Source organism: Meles meles, chromosome 12, assembly GCF_922984935.1.
Source record: "Meles meles chromosome 12, mMelMel3.1 paternal haplotype, whole genome shotgun sequence".
Lineage (NCBI taxonomy): Eukaryota > Metazoa > Chordata > Mammalia > Carnivora > Mustelidae > Meles > Meles meles.
Genome location: NC_060077.1, coordinates 80,733,513 through 80,757,225, shown reverse-complemented (window position 1 = coordinate 80,757,225; position 23,713 = coordinate 80,733,513). Strand labels below are relative to the sequence as shown.

The 23,713-nt window shown below is 38.0% G+C and overlaps 1 protein-coding gene across 1 annotated transcript in view; it reads right to left on the bottom strand.

Annotated features, from left to right (window-relative positions):
• Window positions 1–360: 360 nt before the first annotated feature.
• LOC123953924 (glutamate decarboxylase 1-like) overlaps window positions 361–23,713 on the bottom strand; it is a 72,972-nt gene continuing 49,619 nt past the window's right edge. Inside the window, exons 5-15 of the mRNA XM_046024366.1 lie at window positions 22,253–22,365; window positions 21,598–21,713; window positions 19,684–19,763; window positions 16,955–17,009; window positions 16,325–16,441; window positions 15,305–15,369; window positions 15,122–15,200; window positions 10,179–10,328; window positions 4,588–4,695; window positions 2,718–2,807; window positions 361–534 (exon numbers count right to left, since the gene is read on the bottom strand). Of these exons, the coding sequence (XP_045880322.1) occupies window positions 361–534; window positions 2,718–2,807; window positions 4,588–4,695; window positions 10,179–10,328; window positions 15,122–15,200; window positions 15,305–15,369; window positions 16,325–16,441; window positions 16,955–17,009; window positions 19,684–19,763; window positions 21,598–21,713; window positions 22,253–22,365 (1,147 nt within the window). The remainder of the gene's footprint in view (window positions 535–2,717; window positions 2,808–4,587; window positions 4,696–10,178; window positions 10,329–15,121; window positions 15,201–15,304; window positions 15,370–16,324; window positions 16,442–16,954; window positions 17,010–19,683; window positions 19,764–21,597; window positions 21,714–22,252; window positions 22,366–23,713) is intronic.

Below are 23,713 nucleotides of genomic sequence, written 5' to 3'. Positions count from 1 at the left end.
TACAGGCCAAGTTACTGAATGCCCACAATGGAACTTCCTTTACAAAAATCCTCTAATGGAGGGATTGTCTTTCTCACCCACTGGTGTACTCTGAACACACCAAGAAAAGTAACTGACATTTAACAGATTTTCAATACTTCCGATCGCATTAATGAAAATAGCAAACACATGAATGAACTTGAACTTATTTATCTTCAGTGAACTGGCTTCCCTTTCATCATCTTAGATAGCAAAGGATAAAAGAGAATCTTGAGTTCTAAAAGAGGATATACCACTCACAGGATTCCTCTCTTGTTATCTTTAGCAGCATATTTTTTTTAAGTTGCTGTTCACACTTGTATCCAAGCTCATACTGAAGTCTCATAAATCCTTTCCAAGTCTTTCAATTTCATCAATAAGATAGTCAACATCTGCTCGTCTTGTGGCAGGGTTAGAAAAAACCATTCGAAAAAAATTTACTTTGTCCCCACATGGCTGGTAGTTTATCATAGCTGTGCCGGCCTCTACCATCTGTGATTTAATCTTTGGAGCAATCTGTGTGTAAATGTAAATATTATTAAAAGGTAATTTTACAAGTACATGCTCTCCCACATTCTAGATGGCTTACATAACTATAATTAGTTCAGAGTAAATGGCAGGCAATTTAAAACTATCAGGGATAATTTTTTTTAAAGATTTTATTTATTTGACAGACAGGATCACAAGTAGGCAGAGAGGCAGGCAGAGAGACAGAGGGGGAAGCAGGCTCCCTGCTGAGCAGAGAGCCCCATGTGGGGCTCGATCCCAAGACCCTGGGATCATAACCTTGGCCGAAGGCAGAGGCTTTGACCCACTGAGCCACCCAGGTGCCCCAATCAGGGATAATTTTTAAGAAGAGGCTTAGTATAGGGAAAAAAATACACCCAGCATGTTCTATATTCGTACTGTAGCTCTCGTTACTTCATGATTCACAATGACCAAATGCATAAAATAACATAAATGTGCTAGAATGCATTAAAGAAGGTTGTGTGACATTTTGCTTATATTTATAGGGCAATTAAAAAAGAAGGATCTGAGAAAGATGTGAGAAGAAATGGGAAATGGGAAAAAATAGCGTATTTTGGTATTGTCACTTTCATTATTTGAGTTATTGTATTACATGTTGAGTTTTTCTACAAGGTCACTATTTTGCAGCAAAAACATAGTTACTTTGTAAATTTCACAGAAACAAATTCCATCTGCAAAACTGTCCTGTACGGCTCTTCCAACGACAGCACATGCGTGAGACCAGACCGCATTAGTGATCCTGGGTTATTATTAGAGGGCAAAGTGGAACTAGTGCTTGGGAAAGCCAGAGGAGGGCATTCTAGAACTCTCCAACCTGTTCCTCTTCGCAAAATTTCAGCCTCTGCACACAGTTCACTTTTAAAATGCCGCAGATGCTATTCATGACTTAACTTCCCCGTAAGTCCGACGTAATGGCTGTGCAGAAGCAAATATATATACTTACCACCCTTACAGTTGGACATTTATGTAGTCAGGATGAAATAATGTAGTCTGGACAAATGTAATGTCCTTCCCTACTGAATATTTTAGTTAACCAAGATGATCATAAAATAATAGATATTAGTGTTGCCCACAATATTGTATGGAATTGTGTCACGGTCTTCCCCTTGCCCTCCATCCAGGAACATGCCCCAAGAGAGACGGCTCTCTGGCAAGTGAGCGGTGCGCACCTCGGGGGCCAGCTTGCGAGTCTGTGTATATGCTGTCTCTCAGCCGGTGGTCACTGCCCTCACGGAAGATCACGCGTACAGTTTAGAAAACTATGAAGGGTTTCACTTAAAACTTGCCTCGAACCGTAAAATAATTAAACAAGTGGTATCAGGAGAAGCAAACGGCCAAACAAAACAATCTTTATTTTCACTTAGGACTTCCAAGCCCAGTGCAATTTTGATGACAGAAAAAGCAGAAGGTCTTAAACACCCAAATCAGATAGTTTGTGTTCGGCGTATGGGGGCCACTCATGTTACCCAACATAAGTGGTCATGACATTGGCATAACTCAAAGTAAAATGTCTATCCGTGCTTCATCCTTAAGGCTGGTTCAGAACCTACAATAAATATATGCGATAACTACATACACCGGTGGTGATCCTCTTTACTTTAACATGTATCATCAAGGTAAAGACGAAATAGCCCCCCCGCTATGATACTCATTTCGATGTTTTTTAGTATTGTTGTTCATTGTTCTCTAATAAAATCTCACATTCTTGCTCAGATGGTCTTTTGATGAGTATTTCAAATTTTGTAACACTTCTCCAACTACCTCTTCTATTGCTGTTTGGAATTGTGATTATTTATATGCTTGTTTTCTCTCCTACTCAGCTTTCTTAGCCAACCTAGGACTGGGATTCTGTCTAATTCATTTCATACTTCTAAGTTCTACTGGAACATCTGATATGTGTTAATTGATGAATAGATTAAGCAAAGAGTAGGAAACATAGCATATTGCATATCAAGCACTCAGTAAATATTTTTCAATTATATACGCTATGACTGGATTAATTTGCAAAATGACTGACATGTTGAGATTGAGTGCATCTCTATACAAGTATTAAATTAATGGCTTGGGACCACATGACTACCATGTACTAGCCAATCAAACTAACATAGAGACATGTTATTTAAAAGGCAATATTAAAATTAAAAACAACACACACACACACATACATTTACCTTTTGGAGTTCTTGATCTCTTTCAAAACCTTTTGGGATATGTTTAAGTCTTGGTGGAAAATACCAGAAGCAGACATTGGTGAACTCAGGCTAAAATCGAACATAAAAATTGTATAAGTATCCTTAAAACCATACCTAATTCCTTAAGTATTTCAGAGGTATTTTAATGAATTTCATTATTAATATATTTAAAAATAGTTTTTAAGGACCTAATACATGTCAGACTCTAGACACAAAGACAACAAAAATGGTCACTGTTCTCATAGAGTGCCAGTCTGTCACAGGCTCTTGCTGTCTTTCTCGAAAACCTCTCCTGCCACAATTCTTGATGATTTTCCTCTCCAGCCAGTCATCCTCGGTGTGCTCTGGTCTGTCAGTTCCCTCAGAGATCGTCAACCACCCACTCCATGACCATTCCTCAAAGTATTTTACACAATAATGCTAGTTCCAGTTTCACATTTGAAAAAGGTCTTTGGATTGAAATATGGACAATAGATTAGAGGAGAGAACAAGTAAAGAAGGAAGAATATTAGATATTAGAATATTAGGCTCTGATTGTAAGTCAGGAGGGAATGGAGAAGACTTCAGTAAAGCAGTGGCCGTGGGTACAGATAGGAGGGTTTACATTTTCAAAATCTTCGACAGAAATAATTAAGCTCTCTCTGTTAGCTTTTCAAGATGAATTCAAATTTTCTGGTTTCAGTGAGTGGGTATCTTTCACATAGATAAAAAATGTAAGAGAACTTTACTTAAATTTAAGCTCATTCCAGAGAGGAAAACAAACTTGTAGAGGATGTATAGTATTAAAAAAAAAGAAAGAAACAAAAAACAGGGTTTTGGGCACCTGAGTGGCTCAATTGGTTAAGCATCTGATCCTTGATTTCAACTCAGGTCTTGATCTCAGGGTCGTGAGATCCAGCCCCATGTGGGGTCCCACTGGAGCCTGCTTAAGATTTTTTCTCTCTTTCTCCCTCTGGCCCTTCCCTTCCTCTCTCTCTCTCTAGAAAAATTGGACTCTGAAAAACAACCAGAGGGTTATGAAGGGGCGGCAGGGGGGTGGGGGGGGTGGGAGGTTGAGGAACCAGGTGGTGGGTAATAGGGAGGGCACGTACTGCATGGAGCGCTGGGTGTGATGCCAAAACAATAAACACTGTTATGCTGTAAATAAACAAATAAAAATAAATAAAAAAAATTAAATTTAATTAAAAAAAAAAGACTTCTTTACTTCTAGTTTCCACTTAAGACTGCAAGAGAGTCACAAAAATTAAGATAATAATATAGTCAGAGGAAGACAATTTCAAAGACAGACAAAGCACATTTTTTTTCCTAATAGTTGTTCTTATTAAAATGGTTTCATGCCATTGGATGGTTGAGTGGGCCTTGGAGAGGAAAATGGATGTAATTCTGGCAAAAAAATCTCAATTATTTCATTAATATCTACTTAGTGGCTTAATAACGATCTACCAAAGATGATCATAATTCGAAGTCCACCTTCTCCTATGACCTACTGTCCAGAAACCCAGCTGTATATTATAACATATGAGAAAAAAACCAGAAACAATTAAATTACTCTTATTCTGTGCCAGAGAAATCAGAAAAGCAATTATAACCAAACAGTTTAAATTGTCTTAAAAATGAAAATATTGAATACAATTATCAAATAAAAGTCTTTTGGACCCTTGACTTATAAGACATAAAACTTAAATGAAACAGGTTTTAAAATCTAAATGGTTTGCATTTAGATAAGATAAAATATTTATGATAATTGCTAAGTATACTTTTAAAATTATCTCAGGTAAGAATCAGGTAAGAATACTTAGAAAACAAAGTATAAATCCAGTAAATTATTAAAAAAAAAAGACATCTTTACCTCTGCATCAAACACAAGCTTAAAGTTATCTTTTTTCTTCAAAACCTTATAGAAGTATTTTGCAAGTTCCATATATCTGTTGATCTGTGCCTCGAAGCCATGGGTTCCCTAAAAGAAAAACAAAATCAAAGTTTCCATTCAAAAGTAAGTTCCTTTAAATTATATCGAAAAAGTTCCTGAAATTGATTACAGTTACTTAAATGTACTTGTTTCATAATGTGATTATTATCCTACTCCTAGTATGTGTTCTCCATTATCACTTCATCTTTATCGCCAGCTCCTCATCCCACTTTCATCCCTACTGTCTGGGAACTTCAGGCCGGTTACTTAGTCTTCCATGCCCCAGTGTCTAGATCTACACATTTGCTAAATATTTTGACATGTAATTTTCATCTGTCTAGTATGTAGAGGAAATTTTTAAAAATTACATATACTGTTACAAGGAATGGAGGATGTACTACAAAGAAAGCCCTTTGCATACTTGCCGGCAGAATGTATTTCAAAATTAATGACTGCTGAGCTTTTGCTACCTCACAGGCAGGTAGTGCAGTGCTTGATACACTTGGTTAAATTTACTCTTAGAAGAACCCTATGAGGTCGGCAACCGAGGCACAGGAGGAATTATCCAGTGTGTCTCTGTCCACCTTCTTCCTTGGTGATTTCCGCTTGTCTCATGGTATTAAGCACTACAAAAGGGGTGACTTTCTGACTTAGGTTTTCTTCTGATACCTTCTCTTTGAATCTCAGACTTTAATATTCAACTGCTTATTCAACTCTCCAATGAAATGACTGATGAACATCTCAAAATGACATGTCCAAGACTCAGCACCTGATCTTTCTACAAAAATTTGTTTCTCCCACAGTCTTTCCAATGTCAATAATGTATTAAGTTGACCTCTAGTTGCTAAAGCCCAAAACGTTAAAGCTCTTGTATCCTTGATCTTCTGCTTTTTCTCCTAGTCCACATCTAATATTAATCTAATTATCATTAATTAATTAATTAATCTAATAATAAATTTCATTAGGTTTACCTTCAAAATGTAATTAGAATCTAACATACCTTAACCTGTCCGCTGCTGGCCCAGTCAGTCTCTCCCCCATTATTGAAATTGCTTCCTAACTGATCTCTTTGCATCTGTCCACACACCTATAGCCCAAGCTGAGGGTATGCATTCATTGTTATTCTAGGCTTTAGAATCATACGAAGTGGTACAATACGTAAGTCTTTGTGATCAGAGCTGGCTTCATGGGTATACAACCTGCATGGTCACACAGGCCCTATACTCAGAAAGGTTTTGTGTTTAATTTAATTCTCTGCCATTGCTGTTCTGAAATTCTTTAAAATTTTGCCTTGGGCTTGTGTTTGTAGGTAGAGTAAGGAAAGTGTCCTTAATGAGACCACGGACCATGCATGTGAGCTGAGGAGATACACGCAGCTTCCATGTCCTGCCAAACTAGTCACACACAGCATTTGCCATGTTCAATGAGCAGAGAATTCCACCAGCCCAGTGCTATATGGAGCTCCGTGACTCTCAGTGCAAGTACAGGTGAACATAACTGGGATACAGACCCTGGGATAACAGGGATGCTAAGAGCCCTAAGAAACCACACTTCAGGGGCACCTGGGTGGCTCAGTCGGTTGGGCAGCTAGCTGCCTTCATCTTGGGTCATGGTCCCAGCATCTTGGGATCAAGCCCCATGTCAGGCTCTCTGCTCGGTGGTGAGCCTATTTCTCCCTCTCCCTCTGCCTGCCTCTCTGCCTACTTGTGTTCTCTCTGTCAAATAAATAAATAAAATCTAAAAAAAAGAAAGAAAGAAGAAACCACACTTCATGCTCAAACCAGACCTTGTTTCCAACAGACTTTGTTCCCTTCACTCCTTATCCTCTTCAATGCCTTCAGTGTCTTTCTCCACAGGAAATATACATGTATAGTTTGTGTAATATGTATAATAGGTATGTTTTATATATACATATATAATATATGTAAAAAATGTAATTATATGAATATGTAGTTAGAACCAACTCTCACAATTTTGCAGAAACATTCATTTGGAAAAGGCATTGTTAGATCTGAAATGCTTAAGAATAGGAATGATTCACTATCAGTGGACTCCTATCTTGTGATAACCATGTTTTCATCTGATATGCCAGCGATTCTTCTTTGAGGGCAATCTGGTTTTCTGGGGAAGCTATAAACAGGAAGGGAAGGAGAAAAGTTAACAGAAATTTATTGATGAAGAATGTTCCTACTTTTGATTCTGAATAAATGAGGCCAAGGGTCACTGGAGTGATCACTGTACAGTTTACTTCTCTCCAGGAACTGTGCATATAGAGCTTCCGGTGGCATTCTTGCATACTGAGCTGCCATTGAAAAATATCAAGGTATGTGTCCATATTACCAAGGCATCTTTAAGCTCTGTGAAAAAAACCTCTAAAAGTTGAATATTAAAGGCAATGGCACTTGTAATTTAAGCTTCATTGGTCCCTGTTAGCCCATGTTCTCCAAAAAGCAGACATCATGACGAGATTAAAGGTGCCAGGGTTTTATTAGTGGCAGTAGCTGGGAGGAAGACAGGGCGAGGAGCTGGTTAGGCTCGGAAGAAGTCGGGCCCTAAGTGAAGGGGAAAGGGAGGCTAAGTGGGGGGAGCTCACTAGACTACCATGAAGTCTGAGGAAAATTCAGAAAGGCCACTGGGGAGGCCTCACAGCAAGTCAGCCGTCAGCAGAGCCTTATGCCTCTTGGGAAGGGGAATGTCTTAGCATCCCTGACAAGCTCAGTCACTGGCTGGGAGAAAACTCCAGCAAACAGCTCTCCTGGGCAAACATAATCATGAATTTAAGAGAAGCAGATGGGGCTTTTGGACAATTAAACTCCCTGTAGCATTCTCATGGCCAAAACAGATTCATTTTATGAATCCAAAACCCGACCAACTTATGTAGAAAAATTGATGTGAAAGGAAGCTTTTGTGTTATATTTGCTTTTGCATATATAGTCAATGTTTGTAGCATCTTATATTAATATATGATTTTCTCATTTTTATAACCTATCAAAGTATGTTATAGGAAATATGAATTTCATTATCAATGGCTCCTCTTTCTACCATCAGTGAATTATTCATTGCGTAATTAGAGCCAAGGAGGACAAAACAGAATTTTTCCAAACTTGCAAGTCACCTCTCTTTCCAACCTGCCGTGGATATTTCCTGAAGTTGATTTCCAGGGTGAGAACTGGTTTTTTCATGTGAGAAGCATTTCCATTCCTGTGTATACTGAGTTTTTATGTAATCATCTGCACCCACTGAAAGGGTAATAAAATATTTATCTCTCCAGGAGTCAAATACTTTTCATGCTGGGGTAGAATGGGATAGAGACTTCCTTTTCTCCACCAAAAGATTCCTTAGCATTCGGGACGTTAACATGAGCTCTCTCTCCTTCCCTCCCTGTGTCTCAGCATGGGGGTGCCAGCTCCTGTACAAGATTCCAGTTTCCTAATTGCAGGTCTCTGTCCTATAGTTGAACTCTCCTTTGCACACTTAGGGTGATGTGTCGTGGCCTTGCCGTGTTGTCCTGAGGGGAACTGGGGGTGTGGGAAACTGACACTGAGATATTCTCTGAGTAAATAGTTGATCTTCCTCTGATTCAGAAACCTGTGTTTACAGGAAGGATGAAGTACATAAATATAGAAACTAAATATTCATTGGTCATATCTGCTTCGTAGAAGGCCAGACAAGGTGGCCCAAGTACACAATTCTCTGATGCTCTGGCTTAATCCAGGCCAAATGTGCTCATCTATACCTTTTGTACCACAGGTCACAGGCCATTAACAGGTAATAGAACCAGTTAAGTGGGTCATACCAGCTTTTCTTTCAAAGAGAAAGAGTAAGATTAAAAAAATTCGAGAATTTCATATTATAAGGTATTTTCCTGAAACTTTTGTTTTAATTATGTGTGTATATGTAATTATTGGGCCACAACATAAAATGTATTTCTTACCATGGATTGCATTAACAAGGTTAAATGCCACTCCTTTATTGTATAAAGGTATAGATGAACTGTATGAACCTTTTCATAATCCCTTATATACATAATTTCCTTCTTAAATATTTTGGAACATATTGAGCAGTTGCTAGTTCGAGGATAAACCTGTTGGCCAGTATCTAGGGGTACATATTTGTTTAAGGTAAGTCAAGGTATATGACGTGACTGACAGCTAAGCTTTGGCAGAACCAGCAACATCTTATAGAATTCAGGAGGCCCAGGAGAATATTTACATAAATAAAATCTATAGAGTCAGACTGAGGGGTATTTGGATTTTCTAGCGTCTGAGAGAGCTACACAAAATTTTGGGCTTTGTGTTTGCAAAAATTTGAACTCAGAATATTTTTTAAAACACAAAATTTGGGGCTTTGTGTTTGCAAAAATTTGAGCTTAGAATATTTTTTAAAGAATATTTAATATTTGGGGGCACCTGGGTGGCTCACTTGTTAAACGTCTGCCATCAGCTCAGGTCATGATCCCAGGGTTCTGGGATCAAGCCCCGCATCGGGCTCCCTGCTCAGCGGGAAGCCTGCTTCTTCCTCTCCCACTCCCCCTGCTTGTGTTCCTGTCCCCTGCTCGCTCGCTGTACCTCTCTCTGCCAAATAATAAATAAAATCTTTAAAAAAAAAGAATATTTAATATTTGAACAAAATTTCCAAAGTGGATATCTAAAAATTTTCAGAAAAAGAACTTAGAGAATGCCTATCTTCAAATAGTGAAAATTATCAGTGACCCTCCAAGACGAACTAATGGCTGATTGTCTTCCTGAGTCACTAATAATCCTGTATGAGAGTGCGGACTACACATTAGGTTCCTGCTGGGTGACTTCTGTGAAAAGAGGCGTCTCTGGTTTTGTGCTAGTAGATTTCTAACAACAACAACCACAAAAAAGACTTCAACTTAAACAGCAGCGTCAGTAATACATTATAGACAGCGTGAGCTCATCTCAGAACGTTCACCTGCACAGAACCCAGTGTCCATCTTTCTATGGAGGACTGGGAATGGAGTGATAGAAACAGCTTCTGAAAGCAAGCCAATTATTTCAATGAAAACTTACAAATAAGGGGCAGGCGAAGGGTACAGAACATGTCCTGCTATGGTCATAATCTTTGGATAGCCCATCTGCTGACCTTGACTCCAAGGTAGACTGCACACCCATGTAATAAGTAAGGGCCCACGTCTGAGAATCTATGTTGACTTCAAGTCTACCTGACTATTAACAATTCCAATGAGTAGGAGGGAAAAATCATTTTTTTTAAAAAGTTGCAGACAAGTTTATATTTGTAACAGATTTTTATTCCTACAGTTCGGTAGAGTATATAGTAACAGTGGAACATGCCAAATTTTTTCCACCTCAGTTAGAATTTAGACCTGAGAAGCCAACTTGTCATCTGTAATTAGAAATAGAGAGATTTCCTTGAGAGATGTTTAGGAAAATAAGGAGACTAAAGCCTTGGAAGAGACGCCCAAACAGAACTCTAAAAAGAATGGAATGGTCTATACTCTTTATCCAAATGAAGAGGACCTAATAAAAGGGATGACAAATTCCTACCTTTGCTTTCCACATTAACCACAGCTTAAAGACGTCAACATGTCTGCCGCACTGAATAGTTTTATCCCCGGTGTCAAAGTCCACATTGTAGAGTTTATCTGGCTGGAAAAGATAGCCCGCTCGCATCTGGTTGCATGCTTCCAGAAGACCCTACAGAAGGAATAACATATCTACATGCAGGTTATATACATTTCATCAAGAAACCACCACGATTTATTTCAATTAACTTAGCATTTCTACTCTACCTGCACTTTTGGGGGGGTACCTTCATTTATTTTATTTTTTAAAATTTTAGGAACTTTTGTATTTTAATTCCAGTAAAATTAACATACGGTGTTATATTCGTTTCAGGTGTGCAAAGCAGTGATTCAACAATTCTGTATGTTACACAGTACATGCACTTTTAAAGAGAATTTTGTTTATTTTATATAAAAAACACTATTTCTCTAGGATTTTAGTGCATCTAGTTGTTCTTTGGGTTTACGTGGAACAACAGATGGTGTAATTGGATTAACACGATTTCTCTATTTCTCTCTAACTTTTCTCAGAGTCCTTGAGGTTTTGCTGTTCTTTTGAAACCACTTGCTACCGTGTATTGACGTTAATGAGAACTGAGGGCCTCGTCTATTTGCACTAAACTATCCCATGGATCAGCCGTTCGGGGGCCTGTCAGCAAAGTGCTCTGACAGTCACAGTAGGTAGAGAATAAAGTAATCCGTTCATTTAATCTTCTTCTTCTCACGTAAAAGATGTTGAAAGAATGGAGAAACATTTGCTTTGGATGGTTAAGAAGTAATCACTAGAGGGGTGCCTGGGTGGCTCAGTGGGTTAAGCCTCTGCCTTTGGCTCAGGTTATGATCCCAGGGTCCTGGGATCAAGGCCCGCATCGGGCTCTCTGCTCAGTGGGGAGCCTGCTTCCCTTCCTCTCTCTGCCTACTTGTGATCTCTGTCAAATAAATAAATAAAATCTTAAAAAAGAAGAAGAAGAAGAAGAAGTAACCACTAGAGAAAAGGTAGGCTTCCTGTCCCCCAGTTAAAGAGAGGCTTTTCTCAAAGGGTGTGTCCAGATAGAGCACGACCCAGGCAAACGCACACGCGCAGATGGGGTACTGTTTAAGGAGACATGAAGAGCAACTTTCGTACAAGAAGCAGATAACAATATATTTATTATGTGTTTATTATAACTGACCTCTTCACAAATAGTACATCATTTGAGCTTCACAGAAGACTCAGAGCTGAGGTACTATTGTGTATCATTTTTGCAGACTGAGGAAATGGATACGCCAACATATTGAGCAATTTTCAAGGTCACATAACCTAGCAGTGATCGGCCTGGGACCTTTCTTGGAGTTTGTGGAAAGCTAACTTCAAAGGAAAAATCTCACACTCCTTTGTTTAGGATAGGCTTGTGGATCTAGGCAAAGGAGCACAATACGGTGGCAAGGACTGAAGTAGTTAGGGGAAAAGGAATAGAAATGATAACCTTGAAAAGAGTGTCTTAGTGTCTACGTGTTGGGAATCCCCCTTACACATGAAAGTATTTTCTCTTAAGTCTATTTCAAACTCCCTTTATAATATTATGTTAGACAAGAGCTGGAGACTATTTAAAATACTTTAAAACATATAATCAGTATAGGTTTTATCTACTCTCCTGATGTGATGAGAAAGCTACATACTGTCAGTCATAGTTACCCCCAACTGTCTCGCGCTGTGCGGGGCCACGGAGTTGTGGCGAGCAAGGGTGGAAATGCCCTGCCCCACCGACCTTGCAAGCTGGGCTGCTGGAGGTTGGGTGGGCTGGACACGAAACCAAATGTGGCATATGTGGATGTGAAATTGTACCCAGGACAAGTGTTAGGAAGGAATTTCACAGTATTGGGATATTTTGCTCTACGGATCAAGGATTTCACTTCGTCAGAAGGTCTAGGAAGGCTTCCAGCGAAAAGTCATTTTCCAGTTCAGTAGGAGCTAAACTAGGAAGATGCTGGGGGAAGGTGTGGGAGACAAAGTGGAGCCACACCCTGATAGGTAGAAGGAGAAACTCCTGCCAAGGTCACAGGGGACAAGCTGATGGCTCCTTCGTGGAAGTGAGGGCAGGTCAAGGGATATCAAGGGCAGAAAGCAAAAGGAAGCACAAGATGAACAAGAGAGCGGAGAAGGGCATGGGCTGTACCTCCCAGGCCTTGTAGGCCGCGTCAGGGATTTGAATCCCCATCCTAAAAGCAATGAGGAGCCACTGAATGAGTTTCAGTTTTGCATTATGAAAAAGTCCTTCTGGATGAAAGAGATTGACAGGATTAGTACTTCAAGTCAAAAACACATGGCACTTCCTTTCCCCTACACAATTAAATAAAATAAATTTAAAATGAGTTTTAATTGTATTTTATGCACAGTTACAGCAAAGTATATATACTTATAGTGCCTTTTCAGCATCAGAAAATATATTAATTGTGAATATACTTGGTTTAAATGGCTCATTAAGGCATGAGTCAAAATGGTCTAATGTGAAACCTTAGGCACTCAGATGGTTTAATAGATAAGAATCAAATGCTCCTCTTAATTTAAGGATACACCACAATAGGCTTATTTTCCAGAGATGACCTTAAAAATAGTGAAAGCTTTAGTAGTTTGGGGGTTCTGTTCTCCCTCCACTGACAATCTATCTGTCTTTAGGAAAAGATAAAAAGGAGTATAAAACAAGAAAACAGAAACTGAACTTTGAGGAACACATGATATGCGGTAAGAGAATAAAATGTACTATTTCAATATACTCATTGTAGGTATGGGTATATTGGGTGAAGAAATCAGGGAATACAGCAAAATATGTGTTTTTGAGTCCTAAACATAAAGGTATCAGAAATCTGAACACTGAGGACAGACCTGTCAGCACCAGGAAGAGGGAGCAGACTCCGAAGCTTCTTAAAGAAAACAAATGTAGTCAAACTGTCATTTCTGGGTATGGGACACACAGGAACAGACAGGAAGGAGTAGCTTATTAACCTGCAGGCTTCAAACACAAGGCAGCCGCCCTTTTATTGATGGGATATGGAAAGAATATGGCTGCCATGGGGCCAACTTCACAGTCTGAAGCAGAACTCAAAGTTCCAGCCTGCACTTCTGAGAAGGAACAAAGACTCTCTCAGAAGAGGCACAGTGGTGGGGACGCTGGGTGACTCAGTAGGTTAAGCTGCTGCCATTGGCTCAGGTCATGATCTCAGGGTCCTAGGATCAAGTCCTGCATGGGGCTCCTTGCTCGGCGGGGAGCCTGCTTTTCCCTCTGCCTGTTCTGCCTGCTGTTCCCCCCAGCTTGTGCTCTCTCTCTGACAAATAAATAAAATCTAAAAAAAAAAAAAAAAAAAGAAAGAAGAAGAGACAAAGTGGGCACTGGTTACTCAAGAGTGAGTTTCTTAAATTCCACACAGAAGTGAGATCATATAGTATTTTTCTCTCACTGACTTACTTTGCTTAAAGCAAGATGCCATCTATCTCCATTCAACATTGTTGCAAGAGGCAAAATTTCATTCTTTTTTATGGCTGATAGAGAGAAGCAAACCAAGAAATACTCTTAACTATAGAGGACAAACTGATGGTCACCAGAGGGGAGGTAGTGGGACAGATGGGCAACACAGGTGATGGGGATTAAGGAGGGCACTTGGGAGGGGCACCAGGTGTTGCATAAACATATTGAATCACTATATTGTACACTGTATGTTAACTAACTGGAATTTAAATACTATTTAAAAATAAATTAAAACAATTTTTTTAAAAAGACTGAAGACTGCCTTAAAAGTTAATGCAGTTTGTTTTAAGAACACAGACACTTTATTTTTACATCCAAAGTCTTTGGACTGCTGGTGAGTAGGAAAGAAAACAAAGCTATAAATGATACTACACAAAATGAATTTGCATTTCTGACAACGACATGGAGATAAGAATTCCTAAGCTGCATTTTATCACTGCATCCCTCCTTGGAGGAGATCATGGGCTTATCTCTTTGTGTAACATTGGGTTTACTACTGATGGAGATAAAACACAAAAACGTATAAGGAGATAATAATTTCATACAACCCATAAATTTCTGCTTCCTATGCTAAATATATTGCAGTTACTCATACTTATCTGCATTGAAAATGAGCGGCATTTCTGGCCCTACACTCTGAAATAACAAATGGCTCCGTGGGCCAAACGTGATCCCTAAGAGACATTTTGTTTATTTGTGGTGTTTTTCATAAGTGGGGCACGAACGATCAGGTTTTCTGTAGACCCTATCGCCGCCCATTGTGTGATCCCAGATCTTATCCACACATGGAGTTAACACCTGTCCTTACACTCATTTGGTCTTGTGGCACCTAAATGGCCCAGTGACTGCTACTTAAAGATCAAGGGGGAAGGATCAGCTTAGGAGGGCAAATTGTGCTGCACTGTGCTAATTCAATGAGGCCATAATTATTTTGGTTTTAAACATTCACAATGAACCTAGTCTTTACCAAGACATCCATTACCGCACTAATTAAAAATAGAAATCATTGGGCGCTTGGGTGGCTTAGTTGTTAAGCGTTTGCCTTTGGCTCAGGACATGATCCCAGGGTCCTGGGATTGAGCCCCACATCAGGCTCCCTGCTCCGTGGGAAGCCTGCTTCTCCCTCTCCCACTACCCCTGCTTGTGTTCCCTCTTTCACTGTCTCTCCCTCTCAAATAAATAAAATCTTAAAAAAAAAAAAAGTGGGGCGCCTGGGTGATTCAGTGGGTTAGAACCTCTGCCTTTGGCTCGGGTCATGATCCTGGGTCATGGGATCATGGGATCGAGCCCTGCATCGGGCTCTCTGCTCAGCGGGGAGCCTGCTTCCCCCTCTCTCTGCCTACTTGTGATCTCTCTCTGTCAAATAAATAAATAAAATATTAAAAAAAAAAAAAAGAAAGGAAGAAAAAAAGAAATCATTTACTTTTTCCCGGATCAGGATAGCAGAGCACTGAAGGGGGACACCCATGAGTTTATGTGGATTCCAGCTCACAGAGTTGGCCCTAGGGGAGATAAAACAGCTTCAGTCAGCGCTCAAGGTCTAATGAAAGAGAATAGAAGCCTAAACAGGTTATTTTGCTCTCACAAATAATGGTGCAGGTCTTACCTTTCAATGCCACTGAGTTTATGGGAGTGGTTTCTGGACAGCAACAGTCCACCTCCCCAGGCTGCCTACAGGTACAAAAGATATTCGTTCTTCTATTAATTCTTTCTTTTTAAATAGCATCAGTGACTTTTTCCCATGTTAAATTGATTTCAAAAGTTGAAGAAGCTTTAATTGCTGTGCTAGATAATTATAAACTTGGCTATCGTTATACTCCTTATAAGAACAATGCATTTTAAAATTTCCTCCTATGAATTCTCATTGCCTATTTGTGTCATGGTAAAGCTTTATAAAGGTTTCTAATTAATTCAAACACCTTCTGTATAATTTCCAGAGACAGATAAAAAGGTTGGCATCAAATTTGGCAATACCACAGAAAAATTAACATCTCTACCAGATTGTATAACTTTAAATTTGTCTAACTCTTACCAACGCTGAAGAAAGTTTTGCCCAAAGTCATTGTACTAAATTAATAGCATCAAAAATTGTTACTTCTTTAATAGGTATTAATTTTAAAATGTTGATTAGAGTAATGAACTAAATCTTTTGATTTAAAGTCAGGTTTAAGGGGCACCAGGGTGGCTCAGTTGATTAAGCGCCCGACTCTTGATTTTGGCTCAGATCATGATCTCAGGGTCCCGAAATTGAGCCCCACATCGGGTTCTACGCTCAGTGTGGAGTCAGCTTGAGATTCTCTTCCTCTCCCTCTGTTCCTTCCCCTACTCGCACATGAGCACTCTCTCTCTCAAATAAATAAAAATAAATAAATAAAATCAGGTTTAACTATTTCTTCAAATTGATCTTCTAAATTGTTGAAGAGAGGTTTGGGCTCTTTAAAAACATTGATACATTTGTAGCTCTTTCTGGGCTAATATATTAAGTCTATTTTATTCATTAGAAAAATGAGTTTCCAGAGAAAACTTCATCTGACCTGCAATGCCAATGAAGTGATTCTAAGGACTGCTCATAGGACACATTTTTTTAAAGCAGTAGTTTTGAGTCAGACTAAAGGAGGGGACTCACATCCACGTGCATCCAGAGTCCGTGTGTCTCACAAATATCGGCGATATCGTGGAGAGGGCCGAAGGCCCCAAACACTGTGGTGCCAGCTGCGGCTGTGACACAGAAAGGAGTCTGGCCCTGGTGACGACACAAGCTGAGTTGTGGGCGTGGCCTCAGGAGACACAGAAATAGTCCTGTCACTTCACCACTGCACTCCTGGCATCAGGAAGCTGGAAGACTTGAACACGAGCCCTAAGTACCTAACAATTTCAAATATTCTGAGGTATCTCCAGGATTGGAGGAAGTAGTGTAACCATAAAAGGAACTCATATCACTACCTCTAAGTTTCAGTTACTATATTTCTCTCCAAATTTATTTTCGCAAAGTAATACCATGAAAATGGAGATGAGCAAATTCCTTTATGTAGTCCATGTCCTGATAACTTTTCATTGGATATCTGACAGAAAAGTATGGAGAGAAATACTGCAATCTTAACTTAATTATTTCACTTTAATTGTATAAGGAATTTCCTACATTTAGGGATTATCTTATTTCTCCTGGTATTACCTTACCAGTTGTTTTCCACCAATGAAAACAGGTAAAGAAAATAAAAATGAATTTACATGTTAAGTATGGAGCTACAGAACATACCTTTGTTTTAGCTTGTAATATATTTTTCTCTAACTCAGCTGGAATCATCTTTCCCCTTAAAAATACAAATACACACTATGAATATTTGAATACGCATACCAATTCTACCAATGAGAAGAATAAATGATATGCAAGACTAAAAACAATTAGTTTTTAGTGTCTCCCTAAGGCATTTATATGTCCATAAACAGATATTGGGTAAATGTTCAGTTCCCAAAAACTAATAGTAAATATCATGTTGAATTAAAGAATGTCTAGTGTGCTATTCAGTCATCTTAAAATTTGCATTACTTAAGCTTTCTAAAAAAGATATAGAATGATAATCTTTCTTTCAAGTGATTAAATTTCAACTTATTCTATTTTATTTCTAAAGACTTATTTATTTATTTATTTATCAGAGAGAGAGAGAGAGAGCAAACATACAAGCGGGGGGAGGAGCAGAGGGAGACAGAGAAGCAGGCTCCCTACTGAGCAGTTGAAAGTAAAAACCTCTTCTCTGCCGTATACCCTCACCCTAACCCTGGCTGTAACCCTAACCTAACCCAAGATCTGAGGGGGGAAAAAAAGTTATGGTATATATCCACAATGTACTATTACGCAGCCATAAAAAAGAATGAAATTCTGCCATTTGCAATGACGTGGATGGAGCTAGAGGGTATTAAGCTAAGCAAAGTAAGTCAGTCAGAGAAAGACAAACACCATATGATTTCACTCATATGTGGAATTTAGGAAACAAAACAAATGAGCAAATGGGAAGAGAGGCAAACCATGAAATAGACTCTCAGCTCTAGAGAACAAACTGATGGTCACACCAAAAAAGGTGTGGGGGGATGGGTGAAACAGGTGATGGGGATGAAGGAGGGCTCTAGTTGTGAAGAGCGCTGGTGTTGCACGGTAGTGTTGAATCACTATATTGTACACCAGTACCTAATATTACACTGTATGTTGAGTAACTGGAATTTAAATAAAAACTTAAAAAAAAAAGTAAAAGCCTCTTGACATCAAGGTATAAAAATCAGGTATCCAATTGGGGAGGGAGGAAAAAGGGTGGCAAATTTCAGATGCCCTTCGCATTTCTTCACAGCAAATACCAGAGGGAAACAAGTCAAGACTCTTCTACTCAATCCAGGTATCAGACTGAAACCCAGCATGCCTACTGATGATTCACTAGAAACATTCCACTAACATCAGGATGCTCACTACCATCGGTATTATAGCATTTTTCTCTGAAGACATTATCTATTATTTAAATGTATGATAGAAAGAAAAAGAAAGAAAGGAAAAAGAAAGGAAGGAAAGAAGGAAGGAAGGAAGGAAAAGAGAAGAAAAAAGAAAAGAGAAGAAAAAAGGAAAGAGGAAAAAAAAAAACCCTAATGAGAGTACATATGGCAGTATACCAGGAATACCTAAAATTATGTATTAAAAAGCTTATGAAAATATTAAGAATATTGAGCAACTGGGTGCTTACAGGAGTAAATAATATTCCTATTTATATATTTGTATGTTTATTTATATTTTATAAATTTATTTTTTAACTTACTTAAATTTATTTAAATTTATAAATATCTATTTATAAATTGTTGTGAATAAATAATAGAATATCCCATTCATAATAATAAAAAAGATGTTAAGTATCTTGGGCAGGGGTGATTCTCAGGAAATGTACCCAGAATACATAAAGAAAATCAAACAACTTATGACAAAGTGATGAATAATAAACTTATAAAACATATCTGCAAGATACTTTATATTCATTTATTTTATGTTTCAGATTTTCTAAATACATAAAGATTCCTTACAAGCCGATAACAAACAATAAACAACCAATGAAAAATGGGCAAAGCACATGAACAGACAAATCACAGTTATACACAATTTCTGGTCAGAATTTTCAATGCTAAAAGTATTGTTAATATTCAGGGTTGGCACTGTAGATAAGAGCAACAATTAACTTAAAAATGTTTGAAGGGTAAATAAAAAATTTTTATGAAATTATAAATCCAGACATTCTTTGAATCAATAATTCAATTTCTAGGATTTCATCTGAGATATTCAAACACAGACTCTCAAATATTTTATACAATGATATTCATTTAATCATTGTTCTTAAACACTAACATCTAGGGGGAAACCCTTAAGTTTCTTTTAAAATAAGATTTCTGAATTTCTGTAACATTTATCAAGTTCAAAACTCTGAAGTAATTAAAAAAGAATAAGGTCTGCATGAATTCATGAGGTAAGATTTATAAAACATATGCTAAAACCAAAAACAAATCTATGAAAGCAAGTTATAGAATACACACAGAATTGATGTATGAGTACATTTGATATGCATAAAAATGATCCTCAGAATATACTTAATATTTGTCATATTATTTATTTCTGAAACATGGTATTCAAGGAAAACAGAAACACATTTTTACTTTGTAGACTGCTGAAACAGTTGAATTTTTATCTACAAATATTATTATATTTTATGTGTATTTTATTGCATTTAATTCAGTATACTTAAAATAGGGAAGATAGAGTCCCACTTGTATAAGACTATATTAAGTAAAGAAATGTTAAGAATAGGATAGGATGACTTTGATGCTTCTTTCATACTAATGGCAGTTAAAATTTATTGAAACTGGGAGAGTATTCTTGCTAAAAATTGGAATAGAAAATAGGATTTTAATCTATGAAGCATAATGATAATAACGATTTTTGAGACTGTGTTAGAAACATACCTTTCATCACATTTTACTTCAATTACATTGTCAGTTCCAATACCAAGGATTGCTGCAGCCTTTTTAACTGAATAATGACCCTTGGGCAAAAATGAAAATAGAAAAGGCATTCATTTCTCTGCAGTCCATGATGATTCGCACTAGTGCATCTGGGAGCATAAACACGTAGCTTTGAATGGGCCTGCGCATGTATACTTCTATATGCCACGTACGAGTCTCAAGGCATATTTCCAGACCCTCATCATGACATTTCTTCAGATGAAGGAGGTTGTGATGCCCATTTTAGAAGGCACCATCACACAACTCTTCACATGCAGTGGGAGTTTGAATATTCTAGTTCTCCAATCACAGAGAATGTCATGTCACTTATAAATCTAGTAATAATATTCTCTAGTGATAAAATCCTTACATTTTCCAGACAGTTGAAACTCTTGCATTACAGATATATATATAATGGATTAGGCTTGGAGAGATCCATTGATTCTTCTAATACCTGCAATTCTTAATCTTGACTTAATTCTTAATTAAGAATTCTTAATTAAGACTTAATTCTGCAATTCTTTTTTTTTTTTGGTTATATAATTCTGCAATTCTTAATTTTTGACTTTGACACCAACTTTGACTTCTTGCTTCTAAATAACTATTTCCTTTATCATTCTGCCTAGCGTAAGATGGAGTATTAGCAGCTCAAGATCTAAACTTGGACCCAGTTATTTTTAGTTGCCAGGAAAAGACCAGATATATGAAAGAAAAAAAAAATGCAGAAATTTAAAACCCTAACAATGCTTCATTTCCATGGAGAATGCACCAATTAAATAGGAAATGATTTTTTAAATCTACATTATGGGAATTCAGCCTATTTATTCCTTCTATGCAAAAAAAAAAATATATATGTCAAATGATGAAAATGACATTTGTAAGCCAGCATCTTATGTTTTACATGAATGACATTCATCACGCAGCAGTGGTCTCCAACTTGATAATATGCCTCGATATATGCCAGTTTGAGTTTGGTCATAGATGTATATTGCAAACATTTCAAAGAAAACCCTTGTTTCCAGGCACTTGTAGCTGGAATTCTCAAATGGGGACAGCTATTACATTTTTTTTTTAAAGATTTTATTTATTAATTTTGACAGAGAGAGATCACAAGTAGGCAGAGAGGCAGGCAGAGAGAGTGAGAGGGAAGCAGGCTCCCTTCAGTGCAGAGAGCCCGACGTGGGACTCGATCCCAGGACCCTGAGATCATGACCTGAGCCGAAGGCAGCGGCTTAAACCACTGAGCCACCCAGGCACCCAGCTATTACATTTTAATGTCACAAATGTTGCTGAGGTGGAAAAGAAAAATGTGACCAGATTTATTAAAGGGATGAATCGATTTTTTTTTTTTAAAGAAGCGTTGATGCTGTGCACAAGATTGGAACACTAAAACAAAAGGAGACATCAGTGGATACACTGTCAATATCAGAAACATTTCTCTGAGGACCTAGTCTATAAAAATAAGCCTTTCTCTTTAACTGATTCCTTTGATCCTCACTGGAAAAATAAAACATCAATCACATTTTTCTCTACATTCAATGATAAAGAGAATCATTAAGTCTTTAAAATTTTTATAGCTTGATTTTTTTTGTAAAGAGCACAATGCTTTATATTTATAATCATATTTTTGTCAGTTTCTTATATTTTGAAATTAAATTTTAATCCTGAGTTATCTGTATTGCTAATCTCTAGAGCCTATATTGACTGGAAAGTTGTTTTTTTTTTTCTTTCTAATATTAATATGCAGACCCAGACACAGAGATTACTGAATCTATATATTGTTAGAGTGAAGCTAATATTCTCTGACTTCCAATTACTTTACAGTTTATCCCAGAAGACTCTGAAAAGTTGGAAAAATCTAGACTTGATACTTACTTGTTCAGAAACCAATAACACGATGCATGGGAGTGCGGTCATGCCTTGTCTTTTTATCTCTGGATATTGCTTATAACGGGCTACTAATATACCGTAGAGGTTGGCCATACTTCCACCTATACAAGAGAAATAGTAATGTTAACCTAATTTCAAATATCAGAAATGTTTATTGAAATCATCATTTGAGAGCTTTCTGAAACTAAAATGGTGCCAAATCACCAATATTATTGTATCTTATTTTTTATTTAAAGACTTTATCTATTTATTAGAGAGAGAGAGCACGCACAAGCAGGGAGAGTGGCAGACAAAAGGAGAAGCAGACTCCCCACTGAGCAAGGAACCCTTGCTCGATCCCAGAACCATGGGATCATGACCTGAGGAGAAGGCAGACCCTTAACAGACTAAGCCACCTAGGCATCCTGCCAACATTATTTTAAAAATGTCTTTCCTTGGAAGTGTTGAGAGAAAGGCAAATACCACAATTCATAACTTTTAAATTTATGGAAATTTTGTTCATAATTATAACTAACACAATGATGCATATTTATAACTAACACAATAACTCAAAAATAATAGTATTTGTTGAAATATATTGTGGTGTCTCCTAGTAGATATTTTATTTAGTTTAGAGAAATGATTTCTTGCTTTTTCTTACCAGGTGCAAATATTCCGTCTGCTTCTGTTTCTTGCCAGCCAATAATTTCGTACATTTTCTTAAGAAGAATCATTTCCATGACAGTAAATACTGGAGCTATTTCATAGGTAAACCTATATTACATACAAAGATTTCTACTGTGAGTCATATAAAAGGGAAAAGGATAGATAAAAATCATGTGCTAGATAAGGTTACATACATTTTTTGGTATTCTATAGAAGACTGTAAAAGAAATAGTTAAAACTTATATGCTCTCAACCCCCCTTCCAGATTAAGAGTATATTAGTTCTACAAAGTTCTACAAAGACAGTATCGTGGATTCCAATGTTTTGTGCAGTGACTGGGAATTTTGATAATAACCCCTACATACACAATAGTGCTACAGCCAGAAAATGCCCAGTTTTATATATATATGGCAAGTTAGAAAGAGATCTAGAGCTACAGACAATATTGTGCAGAACATGAAATAGGTAGAAAAGCCTTTTCTCAAAATCGATTGATAATGATTTTCTACCTGAAGACTGTACTTTGGACGAGCACACCAAAAAAGGGCGAAATGCTATTATGTTTTCAGTAATCGCTCGAAGCAAGCAGATGGTACAAGGCAAGAACAGTACGTGATTCATGAACAAGAATTCAGAAAACATGGCAATGGGGACTCTCCTCGGAGTCACACTGTGAGATTAGAGTCCCTTCCACAAAAAGAAGGAGCTAAGATAAAAAAGAAGGCTATAAGCTTTTGTCTTTACACACCATATACAGTCAGCAATGAAGCACTTACCATGCATTCTGAAATCAAAGAGTTGATTCAGTTACTTTCAAGGAATTCTTCTATTTGTCCTCAAAAACCTTTTAAAGACCGCTGTAAGTGTCTTCTATAGAGATACCAGTATAGGACACCATTTATGTGCGACTTGAGATGCTCTCCGCTCGCTCTGTCTCTAAAGCCCCTGGACATAATCCAGGCCCTGCGACTGTTGTGACCACTTCCACTCACACACTCACAACCCAACAGAGACTTGCCTCCCGCCTACAAGGCACACTGACCTCCAGCCCAGGGGTCGCCTTTTGTACCAGGCATGACAAGTCATGGAATCTTCTGGGAGTCCCAGGAATGTCCAACCATGGGGTAGTTAGCATCCACAGTGAAGTCCTTTGGCCATAAGAGACCTGGCTGAAAGTCAGTTCCTTCCCCTTATTCCCTACAGATGGGCTGCTCTTTGAAGCAGCTGTTGACAGGAGGGGACTGTATCGCAGACGATGGAACATTCGCTTCTGCTTATACTAATGGTGCAAGCAGGTCTATCATCGCCCTCAAGGAGCTCTTCTGCCCCGTCCTGACTCCCTTTGTCTTTCCTCAACCCTGTTCTTCAGGATGGCGCAGCCTGATAAAGTAGTCGAGCCAAAACTCTTGCCCAGGGGCCCCACACAGAGACCCAGTAGGGAAACCCATTGCTTCCG